This window comes from Protopterus annectens, chromosome 7.part0 (assembly GCF_019279795.1).
Source record: "Protopterus annectens isolate FY-2018-M chromosome 7.part0, PAN1.0, whole genome shotgun sequence".
NCBI classification, from domain to species: domain Eukaryota; kingdom Metazoa; phylum Chordata; order Ceratodontiformes; family Protopteridae; genus Protopterus; species Protopterus annectens.
Window position 1 is genome coordinate 308,911,491 of NC_056739.1, and position 20,000 is coordinate 308,931,490.

A 20,000-nucleotide genomic window follows, 5' to 3' on the forward strand; every position below is an offset into this window, starting at 1 on the left:
ATGTACATTATCATTTAGAGTGCAATGTTCATGTGATTCAGATGCATGTTTTCTTTAGCTCAGTACTTTCTCAGTCATCACACTACTGTAATTTTCCATATCTAGTGAACAAACCAGCCACAGGTTATTCATTGCTGAATCAGTTATGACTGTAAGATGTAATATGTGCAATGATGCAATTTGCTTGTGATTTTATTTTTTTCATTTTTATTTATTTATTTTTAGTAAGACTAGACGTGAACCTTATTTTGGAGATGATCAAGGATATTGCTTTGAGTGTTTTGTGAATAAAACCTACCCTTGATTTGAAGCTGTTGTTTTAGTAAATCCCTGGCTGAAGCTTATGATTTTAATTAAAGCTGGAGCCTTGAATCAACATGCAACAGAAGCGAGAGGATCACACATACAAATCTGCAATCTTATTATAGTTAGTTTTTTTTTTGACATCCTCCCTTTGCTCAGGGATTATTCTGTTTTTTCATGTCTATTCTAACTAGAGCTCTCACTCTGATGTAGGTCATTGATCCCTGCCTACATCTCTACAGAGTCCATTTCCTTGGGACAAGTCCCTGCTATATCTGTGCTAAGTACATCTTACTATGTCCCATATCAGGGACAAGTCACAGCTCCTTCCCTTGTTGGGCAGGTACCAGTCCATGGGGTTCTGGGGCTGTACAAATCCCAGCAGATAGGAAGTGGAACATTAAGAATGGTTCTCACACTGTGGTTGTCTCTTCTGGCTCTTTTGTAATTAACAAGCTGGTTAGAGGTCACAAGGACATAACTTCTACCCCTTCACTAGAAGGAAGCACAACTGAGGACATTCAATGGGCTGTGTGAAGCATGTCCTTGTATCCACTAGTGATATGTGGAGAAGTGCCTCCCACTTCCCAAGAGGCTCTCCACTGATTCCCATACCTATGCCAGGGAATCAGTATTGGTAACAACCTTGAGCATGTGTTATCCCACCTCCTCCCACAAGGGGAGCACTCAGATTATGCCTCTTTATTCTCTTTCCCTGCCATGACCACAAAGTGCTAGTTAACTTTGGGCCACCTTGACCACAGTAAAGGCTTTGACTCTCTATGTCGTCAGAACAACTACTCTGAATATTTGAATAAAAAGTGCTTTCTTATTATTATTCTTATTCTATTCACACCACATTCGTTGAAATTTTCACTCTAGGCATGTCACTTCCTGGTATATATATTTCGCAGTTCATTTGGTTAGAGTAGAATTATACACCATCTCAGTTCTGTGACTGCATTGTTTATTTAATGACCTGCTGCTTTTGCTTTCTGACTTATAATATTTTCTAGCCTAGTCACCCACTGACCCAAGGTACATCTAGACTCGTTGCACTGACTATAACCCACTGACCCAAGGTAAACCTAGTCCCATTGCACTGCCTATCACCCACTGACCCAAAGTACACCTGGACATGATGATGCCTATTGTTCACTGACCAAAGGTACACCTAGACCCACTGCACTGCTTACACCTAGAACTGTTGCACTTCCTATCACACACTGACTCAAGGTACACCTAGACAAATTGCACTGGCTATCACCCACTGACTCAATGTACATCTAGACCCATTGCACAGCCTATCATCCACTGACTCAAGGCACATCTAGACCTATTGCACTGCCTATCACTAACTGACCCAAGGTACACCTGAACCTGATGAATTGCCTGTCATTCACTGACCCAAGGTATGCTTAGACCCATTGCACTGGCTATCACCCACTGACTCAAGGTGCATCTAGACCCTTTGGACTGCCTATCACCCCATGACTCAAGGTACATCTAGACCAGTTGCACTGCCTATCGCCCACTGACTCAAGATACAGCTAGATCCGTTGCACTGCCTATCACCCACTGACTCAAGGTACATCTAGACCCGTTGCACTTCCTATCACCCACTGACCCAAGGTACATCTAGACCCGTTGCACTGCCTATCACCCACTGACCCAAGGTACACCTGGACCTGATGAACTGCCTATCATTCACTGACCAAAGGTACAAATAGACCCGTTGCACTGCCTATCACCCACTGACTCAAGGTATGCCTAGACCCATTGCACTGGCTATCACCCACTGACTCATGGTAAATCTAGACCCATTGCACTGCCAATCACCCACTGACTCAAGTTACAGCTAGACCCATTGCACTGCTTATCACCACTGATCCAAGGTACCCTGGACCTGATGAACTGCCTATTGTTCATTGACTGAAGGTACACCTAGACCAGTTGCACTGCCTCTCACCCACTGACCCAAGGTACATTTAGACTTGCTGCACTGCCTATGATCCACTGACTCAAGGTATGCCTAAACCCATTGCACTGGCTATCACCCACTGATTCAAGGTACATCTAGACCCATTGCACTGCCTGTCACCCACTGACTCAAGGTAAATCTAGACCCGTTGCACTGCCTATCACCCACTGACTCAAGGTACATCTAGACACATTGCATTGCCTATCACTCACTGACTCAAAGTACATCTAGACCCATTAAACTGCCTATCACCCACTGACCCAAGGTACACCTGGACCTGATAAACTGCCTATCATTCACTGACCAAAGGTACACCTAGACTCTTTGCACTGCCTATCACCCAGTGACTCAAGGTACATCTAGACCCATTGCTCTGCCTATCACCCATTGACCCAAAGTACACCTGGACCTGATGAACTGCCTGTTGTTTACCGACCAAAGGTACACCTAAACCCATTGCACTGCTTGCACATAAAACCGTTGCACTGCCTATCACCCATTAACTCAAGGTACACCTAGACCCATTGCACTGCTATAACTCACTGACTCAAGGTACATCTAGACCTGTTGCACTGCCTATCATCCACTGACTCAAGTTACATCTAGACCCCCATTGCACTGCCTATCACCCACTGACCCAAGGTACACCTGGACCTGATGAACTGCCTGTTGTTCACTGACCAAAGGTACACCTAGATACATTGCACTGCCTATCACCTACTGACCCAAGGTATATCTAGACCCATTGCACTGCCAATCACCCAATAACTCAAGGTACAGCTAAACCCATTGCACTGCCTATCACCACTTAACCAAGGTACCCTGGACCTGATGAACTGTCTATTGTTCACTGACCAAGAGTACAACTAGACCAGTTGCACTGCCTCTCACCCACTGATCCAAGGTACATTTAGACTTGCTGCACTGCCTATCATCCACTGACTCAAGGTATGCCTAGACCCATTGCACTGGCTGTCACCTACTGATTCAAGGTACATCTAGACCCATTGCACTGCCTGTCACCCACTGACTCAAGGTAAATCTAGACCCGTTGCACTGCCTATCACCCGCTGACTCAAGGTACATCTAGACCCATTGCATTGCCTGTCACCCACTGACTCAAGGTACATCTAGAACCGTTAAACTGCCTATCACCCACTGACTCAAGGTACATCTAGACCTGTTGCACTGCCTATCACCCACTGACTCAAGGTACATTTAGACCTGTTGCACTGCCTATCACTCACTCACCCAAGGTACACCTGGACCTGATAAACTGCCTATCATTCACTGACCAAAGGTACACCTAGACTCTTTGCACTGCCTATCACCCATTGACTCAAGGTACATCTAGATCCATTGCACTGCCTATCACCCACTGACCCAAAGTACACCTGGACCTGGTGAACTGCCTATCGTTCACTGACCAAAGGTACACCTGGACCCATTGTACTGCTATCACTCACCGACTCAAGGTACATCTAGACCTGTTGCACTGCCTATCATCCACTGACTCAAGGTACATCTAGACCCCATTGCACTGCCTATCACCCAATGACCCAAGGTACACCTGGACCTGATGAACTGCCTATTGTTCACTGACCAAAGGTACACCTAGACCCATTGCACTGCCTATCACCCACTGACCCAAGGTACATCAAGTCCCATTGCACTGCCTTTCACCCACTGACTCAAGGTATGCCTAGAACCATTGCACTGGCTATCGCCCACTGACTCAAGCTACATCTAGACCTGTTGCACTGCCTATCACCCACTGACTCAAGGTACACCTGGACCTGATGAACTGCCTATCATTCACAGACCAAAGGTACACCTAGACCCATTGCACTGCCTATCACCCACTGACTCAAGATACATCTAGACCCATTGCACTGCCTATTGCCCACTGACCCAAAGTATACCTGGACCTAATGAACTGCCTATCGTTCACTGACCAAAGGCACACCTAGACCCGTTGCACTGTCTATCACCCACTGACCCAAAGTACACCTGGACCTGATGAACTGCCTATTGTTCACTGACCAAAGGTACACTTATAGTCATTGCACTGCCTATCACCCACTGACCCAAGGTACATCAAGTCCCATTGCACTGCCTATCACCCAATGACTCAAGGTATGCCTAGAACAATTGCACTGGCTATCACCCACTGACTCAAGGTATGTCTAGACCTGTTGCACTGCCTATCACCCACTGACTCAAGATACACCTGGACCTGATGAACTGCCTATCATTCACAGACCAAAGGTACACCTAGACCCATTGCACTGCCTATCACCCACTGACTCAAGATACATCTAGACCCGTTGCACTGCTTATCACCCACTGACTCAAGGTACATCTAGACCTGTTGCACTGTCTATTGCCCACTGACCCAAGGCACACCTAGACCCATTGCACTGCCTATCACTCACTGACCCAAGGTATGCCTAGACCCATTGCACTGGCTATCATCCACTGACCCAGGGTACACATAGACCCATTGCACTGCCTATCACCCACTGACCCAAGGTATGCCTAGACCCATTGCACTGGCTATCACTCACTGACCCAAGGTACACTTAGACCCATTGCACTGACTATCAGTCACCTATCTTGCCCCTTTTTGTGGTCACATCTGGGCAGTACATGTGAGCATGTGTGTGTGTGTGTGTGTGTGTGTGTGTGTGTGTGTGTGTGTGTGTGTGTGTGCGTGCGTGTGCCAAATGCTATCATACTGTTTATTTTCAGGCTTTTTCCTTATTATTTGGGAACATTAGTAATTCTCCTATATGCATGTCAAGCAGTTATAATGCAGGGACATAAGCATGCTTCCATCTGCATATGCTGTTGCGGACATCGCCTCTCAAATTTGTTGCTCAAGAATTCAGGACAAAGCCAAAAACAATGGGGGGACAAATGCCCAGAATTAGGGGCATGTTTCTAATTTACTTAAAAAGTTAACAGAGCAACAGGTTTTACATCAACATGTAGTTTTAGGACACTAAGAAGTATGAAGCACTAATATCTGGCATTACTGACCGCAGTCCTCAGCGATTTACCAGAAAATCAACAATTTTAAGAGGCACAGGTCAAAATATGAGACAAGATCAGGGACAGTTGAGATTTATGCTATCATTGTTACCCTTTCACTGTATCTTCCAATTGCAGCACTCCCTAAGGAGGCAACCTCATAGCACAAAACTCCAAGAAACTCCCAAGAAAAAAGAAATGGGCACTAATGATTCATTACTCTCCTTAGATTCATCTCCAGCATTACGCTTTCAGCCTGAGTCCCTAATGAATTCTAAAGAGAGACCTTCCCTTTATGCAGCTGGCATAATATGTCTTCCTGGTTATCAAAATGCAAATAAAATAAAAATAAAACAAAAAGTCCTTAAGATTAAAATTTTGTAAGGTACAGTGCCACAATACCAGTGCAATGTAGCTGAAAGAAAATCATACCTTGTGGAACTTGTATGGTCCCAGAGCTAATGCCACCAAGCACATCTGTCATTAAGCACTCTTTAATTTTGTACTTTGGAAGCCAGATAATTACTGGGAAGAATGCAAGCAGGAGAGCTTTAAATCGTCTTGCTGGACACCTGGAAGAAGAACGTGTTTATGAATTAGGAGACGTTATAACACAGAAAAGTTTCTTAAAAATAATTTTTTTATAGTATTTACTCCCTTCCCATCTTTCCTTCTTTCTTCTTCCTCTCTAGCCTTCCTTTTGTCTCTTCTTTCCTTCCTGTTAGTAGATTGAATCTTTCTTTTTTGTCATTAATTATGATGGGTCTACAGTTAGTAGTTGGAATAGAAATGTATGATATATGCTTGTAGAAATGTTCATCTTCAGAATTAAAGGTTTTGAGTCAGAGGTTCTGTGAATGGGTATTTATTGATTGGGGTTAAGGGAAGAATCAGTTTGCTTGTAAGGCTGTGTCTTCACCCTATCTTTGAGGCCATGTGCATTCAGAGTTAGTCAGGTGCTTGGAAGGCAATGTCATCAACAGTGTGCAAGGCCTTTTTTCTTCAAAATCCCAGTGTTCAGATAAATATAAATTCAGCAACTATATTTCTAATTTCCAATAATTATCACTTCTTTAATTTGACTTCTTGCAACAAACTGCACCATGATGGTGCAGGCAGAGAGGTCTATTTAGATGTCAGCATATTGTGTCCCTGAGTTACCAATGTTGTGCTTTATTCACAGAGACACAAACACTGCACTGTACATACTATATCACTGAAGACAATGACCATCATATCTGTAATACTATTACTTGTATTCTCAGTGAGTTTGAAGAGGTCATAAGGAGCAAAATGGAATAGGTTTGCTATGTCAACCTGCAAATATAACATATAGTAGCAACATGTCTACAGAAATTTTAAATGAAGTGTGACGTTATTTTTCAAATGTTTATGGACTACACTCTACTAAAGTCACAGATTAGGCTACCTCTGTGAGTTTACTATTAGATCCCTGACTTCTGTAGAGGATAACAGTGTGACAAGCGACCAGTGACTCATGACTGTCTCAGTCTTTAGAGACCTTAACCAAGGACAGGCACCTCAGCTCTGTCTGCACTTTGTATCAGTTTTGCAGGGTGGGTGCATTTCAGTGTTATTTTCTTTCAAAGTTTCACAAACATTTGATCTCTGAAGACCACTGTTACCATTCCCTCATGGCCTGTCATGACTGGTGTGAAACAACAACTTACAATCAGTGGAATGGTTCACTGAAACATAACAGTAGGAGATTTCAAATGCTTGAACCACAGTTCCCTGAGTCAAATAGGAAAAAGATCTTACTGTTTGTATACGTCTGTTTTATATGTGTTCTGATCTTACAGTCTCCCAGACAATAAGCAAAATAGGATTTGCACTGTCGTATCAGTGACTGCTGCTCTTCAGAAATGCAGAGATCTTGGATTAAGACTATTAAAGTAAGGGGGATATATGGGTGGTGTAGGGGGGCTTATCCCCTGCAAAAAGTGATTACTGTTTTGTTCAGTATTTGCTCTTATTGTAACAAACTTTTGTACAAATGTCTGATTTTATGTGTTTTTGAGCTTGTGCAATTTGATATTTTTTGTGAGCTTTTGCGATGCAAACTTATTTGAGTCAAGGAGACACACTATAACCTGACGCATCAAAATACACCAAGCCAAGCTCTTCTGGTTCTAACATTTAACTTATTAGGGCAGCTAGATTTTTTTGCATCACTTATGAGAGCCATATTGAACCAGTATGATGGCAAATTGTGGGTATTTAACTCTTATCTAAGAGATAGATGGACTAGCCCTTGGCCAATTAAAAAATAACAAGGCTTCAGCTGGACTTTTTAATATAATGCAGCAAGATGAATTAATGACAAAAGGCTGAAAACCGTATGGAAATCAGGAGATCATATGTCTTAAAATTGTTCTGCCAGCAATCACAATAATTACTGAGACCAAAGACAGTTTTAGAAGCTGTCCACTGCAGCCACAGACACTATGAATCTTTCAGTACTGCCAACTATCATAGTACCTAGACAACTGTAGACACATTTTGCAGTCTTTTCTCAACTCTAACCACCTTATTTCTGCCTTTTTACCTGAATGCACCAGCTAGACATTTCATTTATTGTGAGTTATAACTATGAAAGAAAGAAACCAAAGATTAAAGCTGTCTTTACTGGTGGCTATATTATCCAGTTGGCTCGAAAGCCTATTTTGTTACACTACCTGTTCCACTATTTGTTGATTCTGTCATTCAAATCATCAGGTTTTCCCTGTGCTTTGAGAACTTACCCAGTCTTTTGGTTACTGTGTAGACTCAACTCTGCTTTCAAGCATGACATGAATACACTCCAAATACCAGTTATAGAACTCTTTAATTGTACAGAGTAAAAGCCATGTTAAACTTGATTGAACATGTCTGTTTTTCTATTCAATTCTGTTATAACCTCAGCCTTGGCTTTACCAGGAATTGCAGTACCTTCGTAATACTGCGTACTACAAATGACAATAGCAGAGCTGTCTAAACAGATGTCTTAACATTGGATTGATGCCCTAGATTTCATAAACCATCATCTTCCTCTTGATAATAACTGTAAATTGCTGCATAAACTAGTTTTTACCTCATTCATTAAATGAATACATTTAAATGTTTCTTTCCTGCTTCCACTGCAGGACAACACATTTATTTGACTTTTAGTGTTTTAGTCCAAAGGACTCTTCAGCCACAGCCTGGGCCCAAGGCATTTACACAAGTACGCAGATTAACAATGCTACTGAACAAAACATTATTCAGTGAATTAAATAGACTGAATCTGCATATGTTTCAAGTATCACAGAGATTAAGCAAGTGAAAATGCAGTAAGGTACAAAATATAATTTACAAGAGAGATTGCCAATATAGTAATCAACTCAAAAGCACACAAGTATGGGCCATGCAAGAATTACATTGATCCTAGGATACTGCTGTAAAGATAAGCTATGATAACAGATAAACTTATTAAAGGTAGATGAGACCTACAGCTATTTCAACAATTGGAAGGTAACAAAAAGTCATATAATCCTTAGAGGGAAACAGGCTTAATTTGACAGAATCAACTATTAATCTGGTTCTACAAAAGCTCCTGTTTCACATACTTCCCTTTGTCAGAGATATATTAATAAATATAGCAGTCCTTCTTTTACTATAAATCCATTTTACATCTGACTGCTTCAGTCTTTCACTAGAGTGGCAGAGCCTCTTGCTATGTCCTGTAAGTATCTTAACCATTTTTGAACTCTCTGAAAATGTCAACACAAACCACTTTCTTTTCTGCTACTGGGCTCTGAGACCAAACAGCACTATCCCATCTCCATAGCAGTTTTTGTGGTAGCAGACTAGACTGTGTTAACTGCTAAAATAGATTACATCACTTCGTCTGCTCCTGAGCTAAATGTGATTAATGCATGCAAATAAATCAGAATGCAAAGCAAGGCTTGTATGGAATAATGCTGCAGAAAGACCATGCCTCTCATGCAGTGTACACTGATGCTTATATGTAGGGCCTCTCTCCATAAGATTACATAATGCAGTGGTTATTATTCATGTGCACTTCTCTGGCCTCATGTTAGGGTAAGTAAAGCTAATTTTTGAAGGGCAACCCTTCTCATAGCCTGGTTGCCAGGTAGGTGGATAGGCTGTGCTGCTTTAACCTAGGTACACAGCATAGGTGTCAGGTAGGCTGTGGTCCTTCTCTCATCCTGATATTTTAACTCTTAGCCTAGTTGGCAGGCTGCATTTACACTTCTTTTAACTCATAAATGGGGGGGGGGGGGGTTGCAGATACAGGCTGCACTTTCAGTTCATTTCCTGAAACAGCCTTTGTAGCCAATAAAGTGTACTCCTGTCTGAAGCTTCAACTTTTTAATTGAGTGGAATACACTGGATTTATAGCACTGGAAAATTTAGGCTGGGGTATTTTTTATCCAACTTTTCACTACCTCTTATTAAAATGAGAAATACATTGTTATTCTACTTTTTGTCATTGACTCGCACTAGGCCTTTCCCTCCTCTTTACTACCTTTCACCCTCCAGGTACTCTGCTATTTTATCTATTATACCTATGACATTTCTCCACCCATGGTCAATATCTGTCTTCACAAGTTATAACCCCAACTATCTTGCAGACTCATATTGCAGATTTTAATCTATCAACACTTTCCTTAGCATGCTGTCTTACTACTTTGTCACCTTACTTATACATTGAGGAAATATTCACTAACACCAGGACCACCTCAACTCAGGCTTCAGTTCCAGAACCCAGTCACCTATCATAGCAGAAATATGGGCTGATGGTTGGTATAATGGTTAAAATGCTTGCCTTGCAAGCACAGAGTACAGGCTTTGATTCTTACCTTATGGAAGTTACCTAGTCTTAAAATGGTCCACAAGGGCAGCTAGCATAATACTTAACTATGAACACTATAAAGAAATTAAAATTGCTTGCCTTAATGCTTGCAATCTTAATAATAAATTAACCACTTTTGAAGCATGGCTGGTGACAGAAATTCCCCATGGTTTTTCGATGATTGCTGCCCTTCTACTTTTATTACTTTTATACACGACAACTAATATATAAATAGATATAGATATGTTTAATTACAACAGGCCAAGCATTAGAGCTGGTGGTGGTGCTTCAGTTTTATCCAAAATGAGCACCTCAGTTACAATTGTAACTACATATGACAAGGGTCCCAGTTGGGTGCTCTCTCAATTACATTAGGTGGGCATAACCACATGTGAATTGCTGCAGTTTACATCCCCCCCACCCATCTCTGTCTCTAGTTTACATAAAACTCTACAACATGCATTCGCCAAGGGTGTACATAAAAACACAGTTATTCTTGTTGATTTCAATATCAGTGCTTTTGGGAAAGACTCTCTGCCTCTTAACAAAATGTTGCAGCAAATTATCTTTGTCCAAATAATGCAGGCTCCTACTGGAACCAATACAAGAACTGTCTCTAGCTCCATACTTGACCCAATAATCAATAGACAAATTAGGTGCCTTAAGATTGAAATATTCCCCACTGCTCTCAGTGATCACACACTCACTTACTGCATTTGGTCATTCATAACATATAAAAAACTTCTTCAGATAATTGAAGGAAGATATTTGTATAATAATAAGCTACCAAATCTCAACACCATACTCAGTGCTATAAATTGGACTCCCCTTATGTGCCATGTCTGAATCAACTGCTGCTTTAGAATTTTTCAACAAAAAATGACCACAGTTCAGGATACACAGTAGCCCCTTACAAAAAGAAGGCTTAGATCACAGTGTTGGCCATGGCTTTCAGTGGATATTAAAAGGAAAATTAAAGCCAGAGATTCAGCCTGGAAAAACTGGAAAAGGAACCCCAACAATACATAGCTGCACCAAACTTTTCTGAGTTTAAGGAAACAAACACGAACTGCAGCAAATAATGCAGAAGCCCCATACCTCAGACCAAAACAGGAAGCAGACTGTTCTGCACCCAATCCATTTTAGAAATAAAATAAAATTAATAACAGGGACATTAAATAACTCTTTAGCTACCAAGAATGAACCAATGATATTAAATTACTCCACCTTTGCCAATGACTATGCTCATTTTTTGCAATTCACCATAACCAACAGAACTAAAGCTTTAGCAGCAATTTACTCCCATACCAATAAAGAACAAGAATCTTCATCTGCTGATCTGTATCTTCTAGCCTCTTATGCAGCAATTATTCATTCTATGAATTTTCAGTAAAACAGACCAAGTTCCTGCTTCTCACACTCAACAATTCAGGGTTTAAATCTAACATCTTCATCCAACCTTTCTAAGGCTTGCAGCTGAAAAAAAAATCTCTAAACTCCCTACACATACCTTTAACCTCTCTCAGACCACAGGCACTGTCCCTTCAGCATTCAAGCATGCAGTTATAATCAATCTAGCTAAAGTTATATCTTCTAATGAGCTGAAGGATTATATACCTCTTTCTAACCTGTGCCCTATTACCAAAATATTTGAAAAACTTTTATACAAGCAACTACTTAAGCACATTAACAGCTAGGGTCTGTTATGCGATGCACAGCTGGCTTTCGCAATGCCATCAGTACCTTTACTGCCCCGGTAATGGCCACTGCTACCATTTATTGTAACCTGAATAAGTGACTTATAATTGCAGGTCTCTCTGGTGACATGACAAGGGCTTTTGAAACCTCCCATGTCTAGAGCAATAAGCTGATAAATGTAATACAGGTGTACCACAAGGGCTCGTGTTAGAACCTCTAATCTTCTCTCACTTTGTTAATGCTCTCCCCTTAGAATTACCAAATCTTAAACTAATAATGCATGCAGATGATATGATGCTCATATAATCCAGTACTAGCCTACTAGCCACTCTGACCTGCAAGCCAAGGACAATTTCACTCAGTTATGCACTTGGTTTACTACTAACAAACTACTAATTAACTCCAAGAAAGCCAATGTCATGAGCTTTGCCTCAGCCAAGTAATTGCCCACTATTTCTCCTATTTTCTTAACAAATCTTAGTAGCAACAGAATACCCAATGTGACTGAACAGAGGTACCCAGGCCTAATACTCGACCCTACCCTTTCCTTTACCACATGCACAGATTTTGCAACTAATAAAAATATTTTAATATCTACACTTGAATATGGACTTCTTTTTCTTGTTATACATTCAGCCCACAATATTTTTAGAATAAAGACTGCTGAGAAGAAAATCTGCAGATTCATTGTATTAGCAGACCCCCAGATATACCATTGCAATTTGCTAAAAAATTTCAGATGGCTTTCAGTGCATCATAGGGCCACATTTATTCTAAGTACTCTAACTTACCAGGTATTGAACCACTGTTTCTACTTCCACTTTAAAAGTGAAACTACCTTTACAAGACAACCCTTATGTACTTAAAAGTATGCAGGACAACAATTTCACTCTAGTATGCCTCCATTTAAAACGTCTGTAGCTGAAACAGCCTTCTCTAGACGAGGGTCTGCTACCTGAAACCACCTGCCCACAGACATCAAAAATTTAGAAATCATTAAAAACTTCAAGAATGCACTTAAAGAGCATTTTTTTAATGAATCTACCTACAGCTGCTACCATGACAATGGGTAGGTAATTTACCATCCCATATTGTGAAAGACACAATAAATTCAATAAATATTTCTCAGACTCTTAATGTGGCATTTTATATGCAAATAGTTCACATTTATGTAGGAGTTTATGCATTATATGTATGATTGCACTGTATTTTACCTATATCTTAGTTTGCTTTGTGTGTGTGTGTGTGTGTGTATGTATATATATATATATATATATATATATATATATATATATATATATATATATATATAGAATATATATATATATATATATATATATATATATATATATATATATATGTATATATATATATATATATTCTTCTTCTGGCTTTTCCCAGTTAGGGGTCATCACAGCGGATCATCTGTCTGCTCATGATTGGCAGTGGAGTTTTACAGTGTCGAGTTGCCAGCCTGGTGCCCAACCTTCCACAGAAGGCACACACACACACACACACACACACACACACACACACACACACACACACACACACACACACACACACACACACACACACACACACACTTAGGGCCAATTTAGAGTATCCAATCCACCTACTGCATGTCTTTGGGATGTGGGAGGAAACCGGAGCACCATGCGACCACAGGGAGGACATGCAGACTCCGCACAGAAGGCACCCCAGCCGAGAATCGAACTGGAGAACCTCTTGCTGTGAGGCAGCAACACTAACCACTGCACCACCGTGGTCTCCCTCACCACCGTTGCCACTATAGATATATATATATATATATATATATATATATATTTTTTTTTTTTCTTAATGCACTCTAACTGAATATTTTAATGTTGCCTTATCTGCATTCAGTCTTACTATGTTCTCAGTTTTGCTGTGTACTCATTTTGTATATAATATTGTTGATTAAAAGTATGTAGACAGTATGTAAAAGTATCCAGTATGTAAATTATAAGTTTTATTTCAATTACTTGCTAACAAAGTACAACATGCCAGAAAACATATTTAGAGAACAATTCAGTATTCTTGCGAAATAGCTAGAAAACCAATGTAAGGTTTAACATGTAATTTTTCTTCTGTTTTAGTTGTTGAAATTTAATGTATAATACCGAAAATATAAGATGCTGGCATGACAGATGGCAATAAGCTACCACATCCCTTATTTTTAAGTAATCCATGCTGCTGAGTCAGACATTCATGAAGTAGGAGGTTGGCTTATTCTGCAATAACAACTGAGAATAACAAGAAATAGTGGCATTTATCCTAACTCTCAATATCAGATTAGTCAGGTTCATAGGTGTGTACTAGGCTAATGGCCCTGGAGTCTTTACAAGCCTAGCCCATAGAAGGGCCCTGGCATTGTGCCGCCAGTAATAGAAAGTTCACCCAGGGGATCACTCCACCGGTTCTACTTGATAGAGGGTGAACTTTCTATTACCCATCCACTCATCAAGATTTCTCTTGAAGAGGGACAGCGAGGTGCTCTGCTTGACATGTATGGGAAGTCTATTGCAGAGCATGGGCAGTCTCTAGGTGAGGAACCTGTCCTGCCAGCATGTTCTGTTGATTGTGGTAATGATGTTGAGGTCTCTGGAGTGTGTGGTGTGGCGGGATTGGGATTTCTTTAGATGTAGCATTTCTAACAGAGCTGGGTCAGACATGGCTTTATAAGTCAAGCAGAGATTGCCTGTAAGTAGGCTATATGACACAGAGAATAGCTGGAGTCTTTTGAGTCTGTCCACGTAGGACATGTGTTTAATGCCTAGGATCCTCTTCATGAGGTACTTCTGTGGCCTCAACAGCTGTTGCAGGTGTCTAGTGAGGTACATGCCAAATGGAGCATTATACTCGATGATTGGTCTAATGAGGAAAGAGTAGAGAGAGATGATGACCTCTTTCTTCCTGGATGCAAAACCCTTGGTAATGAGGTGTGCCACACAGAAGGACTTTAAGACCACAGTGGCAATGTGGTGGTTGAAGGAGAGGTTGCTGTCAACCTGCATCCCCAGATCTATTATAATGTCTTCAGTGTTCAGTGGGCTCCTTTTGATGTGGTAATTAGTGGGAACTGAGTTTTTACCAAAGGGGATGATGATGCATTTTTTGGCATTAAGCTTAAGGCCATGGTTTCGACACCAGTCATTGGGCTCACTGAGGCCTTTCTGTAGGATGTCTGCATCACTTGGGGAGTTAATAATGGCTCCCAGCCTGCAGTCATCTGCAACCTTGGTCAGTCAGAGTCCCTTTGTCTTGGCCTGGACTTCTGAGAAGTAGATGCCGAACAGGAGAGGACCCAGGACCGATCCCTGTGGGACTCCACTCATGACTGGTTGGCAGTCTGATTGGAGTCCGCTACTTTCACACTGTGTGTTTTATCTCTGAGCCAGTGTGCAACCCACCTAGTGATATAGGGGTTGATGCCTAGTTTGGCGAGTTTATCAATAATTCCTGAGTGAGGAATGCTATCAAAGGCCTTGACCAGATCAAGGTAGGCTGTATGAACTTCCTTACCTTTATACACAGCCCTGGTGACTGACTCAAAGAAGTCAACCAGGTTGAGCAGGCATGATCTCCCTTTCCCAAAGCCAAAGTGCATGGGGTCTAGAGTTTGGAGATTTCCTATATCTTTGTTAATCAGGTCCATGATGATGTGCTCCATAGCTTTACATATCAGACTCATCAGGCTAATGGGGTGATCATTCCTAGGGTCTGTAGTCGCTCCCCCTTTTTGGAGAGGGATGACTGTAGCAGTGCACCATTTAGTAATGACAAAGCCTAAGATGAAGGTGTTACTGAACAGGGCACACAGATGTGGTGCCAGTTCACTTTGTAGTTCATGTAGAACACAGCCAGGGATATTATCGGTCCCATGGAAACTGTATTATTGGCCTTGGACAATGCAGCTTTAACCTGTGCTGCAGTAATGCTGGAATTCTTCTGGTATTGTGATTAGTCCTTTGGGGGGGGGGAGAGAGGGGTAAAGTTGGCACTGAATCTGTCAGCCAGTATGTTGGCAATATCTGTTGGCTCAGTATAGGAGGTACCCTTGTGCAGCAACTCAGAGCAAATCTGGGTATTGCCATGGAGGTTCTTGATATAGCTATAGAAGCTATTGTGACTGTTTTTATTGTCTGCTGCAATTTTGCCTTCATAGCTGGCTTTAGAGGATTTGATGAGGGATCTCAACTTTTTGTTGAGGCTAATAAAGGAGTTTTTCCAGTCTTGGGACTTCACCTTTTTCTTCCTCAGTTTTTTCCTTCTGTTGTAGAGTTTATTAATGGCAGAGGACCACCAGGTTGGCTTCCTTTTTTTAGAGGACAGAGTCTTGGTTCTGTTGGGTGGGTCTATATCATATGAGCGAATTGCACAAATTGTGAACGCTCATAATATCGAATGTACCAGACCTCGAAGTGCTTTGCCTGAGATTGCGGTGTTGGGAAGAATGGGATATTTGCCCTATCCTCACTGTAGTGTGATCTTGGAGTTGGAATATATATTTAGCGGGGGTGTGTGGGGGGCACAGCCCCCCGCAATAGGATGTTCGAGGTCCAGTACATTCAATATTATGAGCATTTGCAATTTGTGTGATTTGCTCATATGATATAGACCCCTGTTGGGTATGGCATTTAGGTATGTTCGTACAGTGCATTGGTGTATGATTCGGCAGTCCTGCAGCTATTTTCCATTGGCATGGGTGCCATGAAGTTAGCCACTTCTGTTTTTAGGAGTCCAAAGTCAGCTTTGGAGAAGTTTTTCAAGGTGGTTACCTTTGTGGGGGTGTGTGGATGAAATGTGGATTTCCATGGTGATTAGTTTATGGTCAGATCTGACCAGGGAGGGATTAACTATTAGTGTAGAGCAACGGTCACCCATGTTAGTAATAACCAGGTCCAGGATGTTGCTTCCTCTAGTGGGGCTCAGAATGAGCTGGTCCAAGGCATTGTAATTGATGAGTTCCAGGAAGCATTGGGCCAGTGTATTGGTGTTTGAGTAGTTTTCCTAGTTGATGGAGGAGTAGTTGAAGTCTCCTAGTAAGAGAGTGTTGAGTTGGACCTTGATAGATTCCACGGTGCTCAGGAACATGGAGTGAGAGTCTAGGGACATGGTTGGGAACCTATAGCAGACTATGACCTGGATCGCCATCTTACCCAATGTTAGTTGTACCTGAAGTATCTCAGATGTGTTACTAGTCTGGAGGTGTGCATATCCTTTATGAATATGGAAACACCATCGACTTTGGAGCTTTGGTCCATGTTTTGGGGCCGAAAGGTGTGGAATGAGTTATAACTTGGTAGTGCAGGGTTGCTTTCTGCCACTTTAAACCAGATCTTCGTTACAGCACAGATGTTGATGTTCTCCATTTTGAGGAGTGCTTCAAGTGAGTGCATCTTGAGATTTCGACTTCTAGCCTTGAGCAGCATGATTCTCATATTGCATTTATTTATAGCTGTTACAGTGATAATTTGGTCTTTGGAACACTGCCTAAAAAAGGCACTATAGAGGTGGCAACAGCCTTAGCCAGTACCTGGAAACCCAGGGGTGATAGATGCAGGGCATCTCTGGCAAAGCATCAAGGTCTGTCAGCCATGTCATCCCAAGCAGACAGATACTGGATCCCCTTAGAATGACACCAGAAACTTAGCCAATTGTTGAAGTCAATCATTTTTTATTTGTACTGTGGTATCTTTCTGGGTGATGGTAGGATACTGCTCAGAGCTAGTGTCATACCTGCTTGGGCCGCATAATTCAAGAGCTCCATCATGTCTCTTTTCATGTAGTTTAGGGCGGTGTATCTCAGGTCATTCACACCCACATAGACAATGACAGAGTCATACATGTTGTGGAGTGACCTGAGTTCATGTGGTATGTGTCGGATTCTGGCACCTGATAGACAGCTGACTGTCACCTTCTCCTTATTCAGCCTAGTAAGTGCACATCTGTGTGCCTCACTATTGAGTCACCTATGATTAGTGTATTGGGCAAGGTGTTTAGCCTTAGGGCTTAGATTGAGGGGCACACTGTGGAGGTGAGCTATGTTCTTGTGGTTTGTGCTGTGTTGTGGTGGTCGAGTACGTTTTTGTCTCTGCTGCTTGAGTAAATTTCTGTTGAGAGCCTCCACAAAGGAGTGTGTGTGGTTTGTGTTTTTATGTGAGAGCTGTGATAGTGGGTGTTCTGGAGGGCTATGTGTTCCATGTGGTGTGGTGCAGGTGTTGAACTTCTCCTCTTGACCAGCTAGCCTGGTCTTGGCTGGAGAGTGCATAGCTTCCAATTTGGTGATATAAGTGCATCTCTCACAAGTCTGAGTGTTGGGATGTAAGAGGAGAGGGTTGTCTGTGTACACTGCCTCAGAATGCCCAAGTGCACCAGGTTAATAGGAGAAAGCACAGGGAACTGCCCTTTAATCATGCCAGGAGGAGTGGTCATAACTTCTAAGTATTGGAGCTATTTTCGTGAAGAACGACTAGTGCTGATGGCACTTAGGTGTGCTACAATAATTGCTACAAAAATCTGTCGACATGCAATGCAATTAGGCTATTTGAAGTGCAATAGAGAAAGAACTAACAAAAGCTAGGGGAAAAACTGAAGAACAGACTTTCTGGCACTTGTAATAGTTTACCTCAGCTTGTCACCGCTGCACGGTGCTTAAACAAGCGCAAATCCACACAAACACAGGCTTTTAAACCAAAAAGTTAAAGGGATAGAAAAACTGTCCAAACGGCCAATAAACTACAATTTCTGGGCCAGGAACCACTCCTCTTGCGGTAGATAGGCTACCTTGTGCTTACCACTTCCACTGATAAGCTAGTAGGCTTCCCTCCAACACAGAAAGGCTTGGGGGGCTCAGAAGCTTACAAACATCCTGGATACAGCAAATCTGTATCTGGACCAGACCAGTTACATGGAAGGTGGAAAACAAGTGCAAATGTGGGCTTTTAGGCCAGAAAGTTAAAAGGGATGGAAAAACTGCCCAAACGGCCAATAAACTACAATTTCTGGGCCAGAAACCACTCCTCTTGCGGTAGATAGGCTACCTAGTGCTTGCTACTCTCACTGATAAGCTAGAAGGCTTCCCCCAATTTATTTGTGAAAAACACATTAACTAAGCAAACTCCTTGACATCAGTGTTCTGATCTGTCACATTCACACAGTAAACTCATTCTCCAATCAACAGCATGGCATTGACACAAACAAAAACATATAAAAAAACACACTTCCTACACTGGTGTTCAGGTGTCACGTCTTCCATCCCTTCTGTTGCAGGAGGAGGGTGCAAGTTCTCCTACTTCCACAAAACCTAAATGACCAACTATGTTAACATGATGAAAAGGTAAAATAATAAATGTCAAATTGGATTTTCTCTGGTACAATTATTTCAGATATTATTAATAAGTAAGCGTGGCTAGATTTGTAAGAATTGTTTCAAACAACATGCTACAACTGTGTACTGCAGGTCTAGGTAAGAAAGCATAGCTCTGCTTTGTATGTTAACAAGCACAAGGGTATTACTGGAACAATGCTTAACTAAAAGAAGAGTTAGAAGCATGCAGACAGTCTACCATTATATTTTGACCCTGTTTTTATTGCAATTTCTGTAATAAATGGAGTACTGTTATGTGAAACTACATTACTGAGCATATGCTTATGGGAAAATTGCTTAAAATGTGCTTAATTTATGTGCACATAGATCACTAACTGCTCCAAGCAAAAAAGCAAGATATTCCTCCAAGATTCATTACTGGTAAGTTTATTTCAATTACTGACAAACACTTGGTACTTAAAACTTCTTGGGCTAATACATCTGAAAGAAATGGGAGACAGAATCATCAGATCTGACAATGATTATTCCTTCAAAGTCATGGAAAAAAGAAAACAATGCATTCCCCTCATCAAATAATTAACAAGAGCAATATTAAAGTTAATCTTTTTCCTGCTAGACTTAACATTTTTTTGCAAGTTGATACCAGTCTAAAACTTTTTAGATAAAAACAATGAATTATATTCAGTCAAGTGAAACTGTATCTCCTTTGGAACCAATGGACTGGACTGGTATGAGTTTAAAAAGGCAGGCTGAAAAGTTATTCTGGAAGCCTG

At 41.4% G+C, this 20,000-nt stretch overlaps 1 protein-coding gene across 1 annotated transcript in view; it reads right to left on the reverse strand.

Annotated features, from left to right (window-relative positions):
* The window catches only part of SLC26A9 (solute carrier family 26 member 9), a 292,279-nt gene that overhangs the window by 255,368 nt on the left and 16,911 nt on the right, over positions 1–20,000 (reverse strand). The window contains exon 2 of the mRNA XM_044076840.1: positions 5,750–5,889. Coding sequence (XP_043932775.1) covers positions 5,750–5,889 — 140 coding nt within the window. The remainder of the gene's footprint in view (positions 1–5,749; positions 5,890–20,000) is intronic.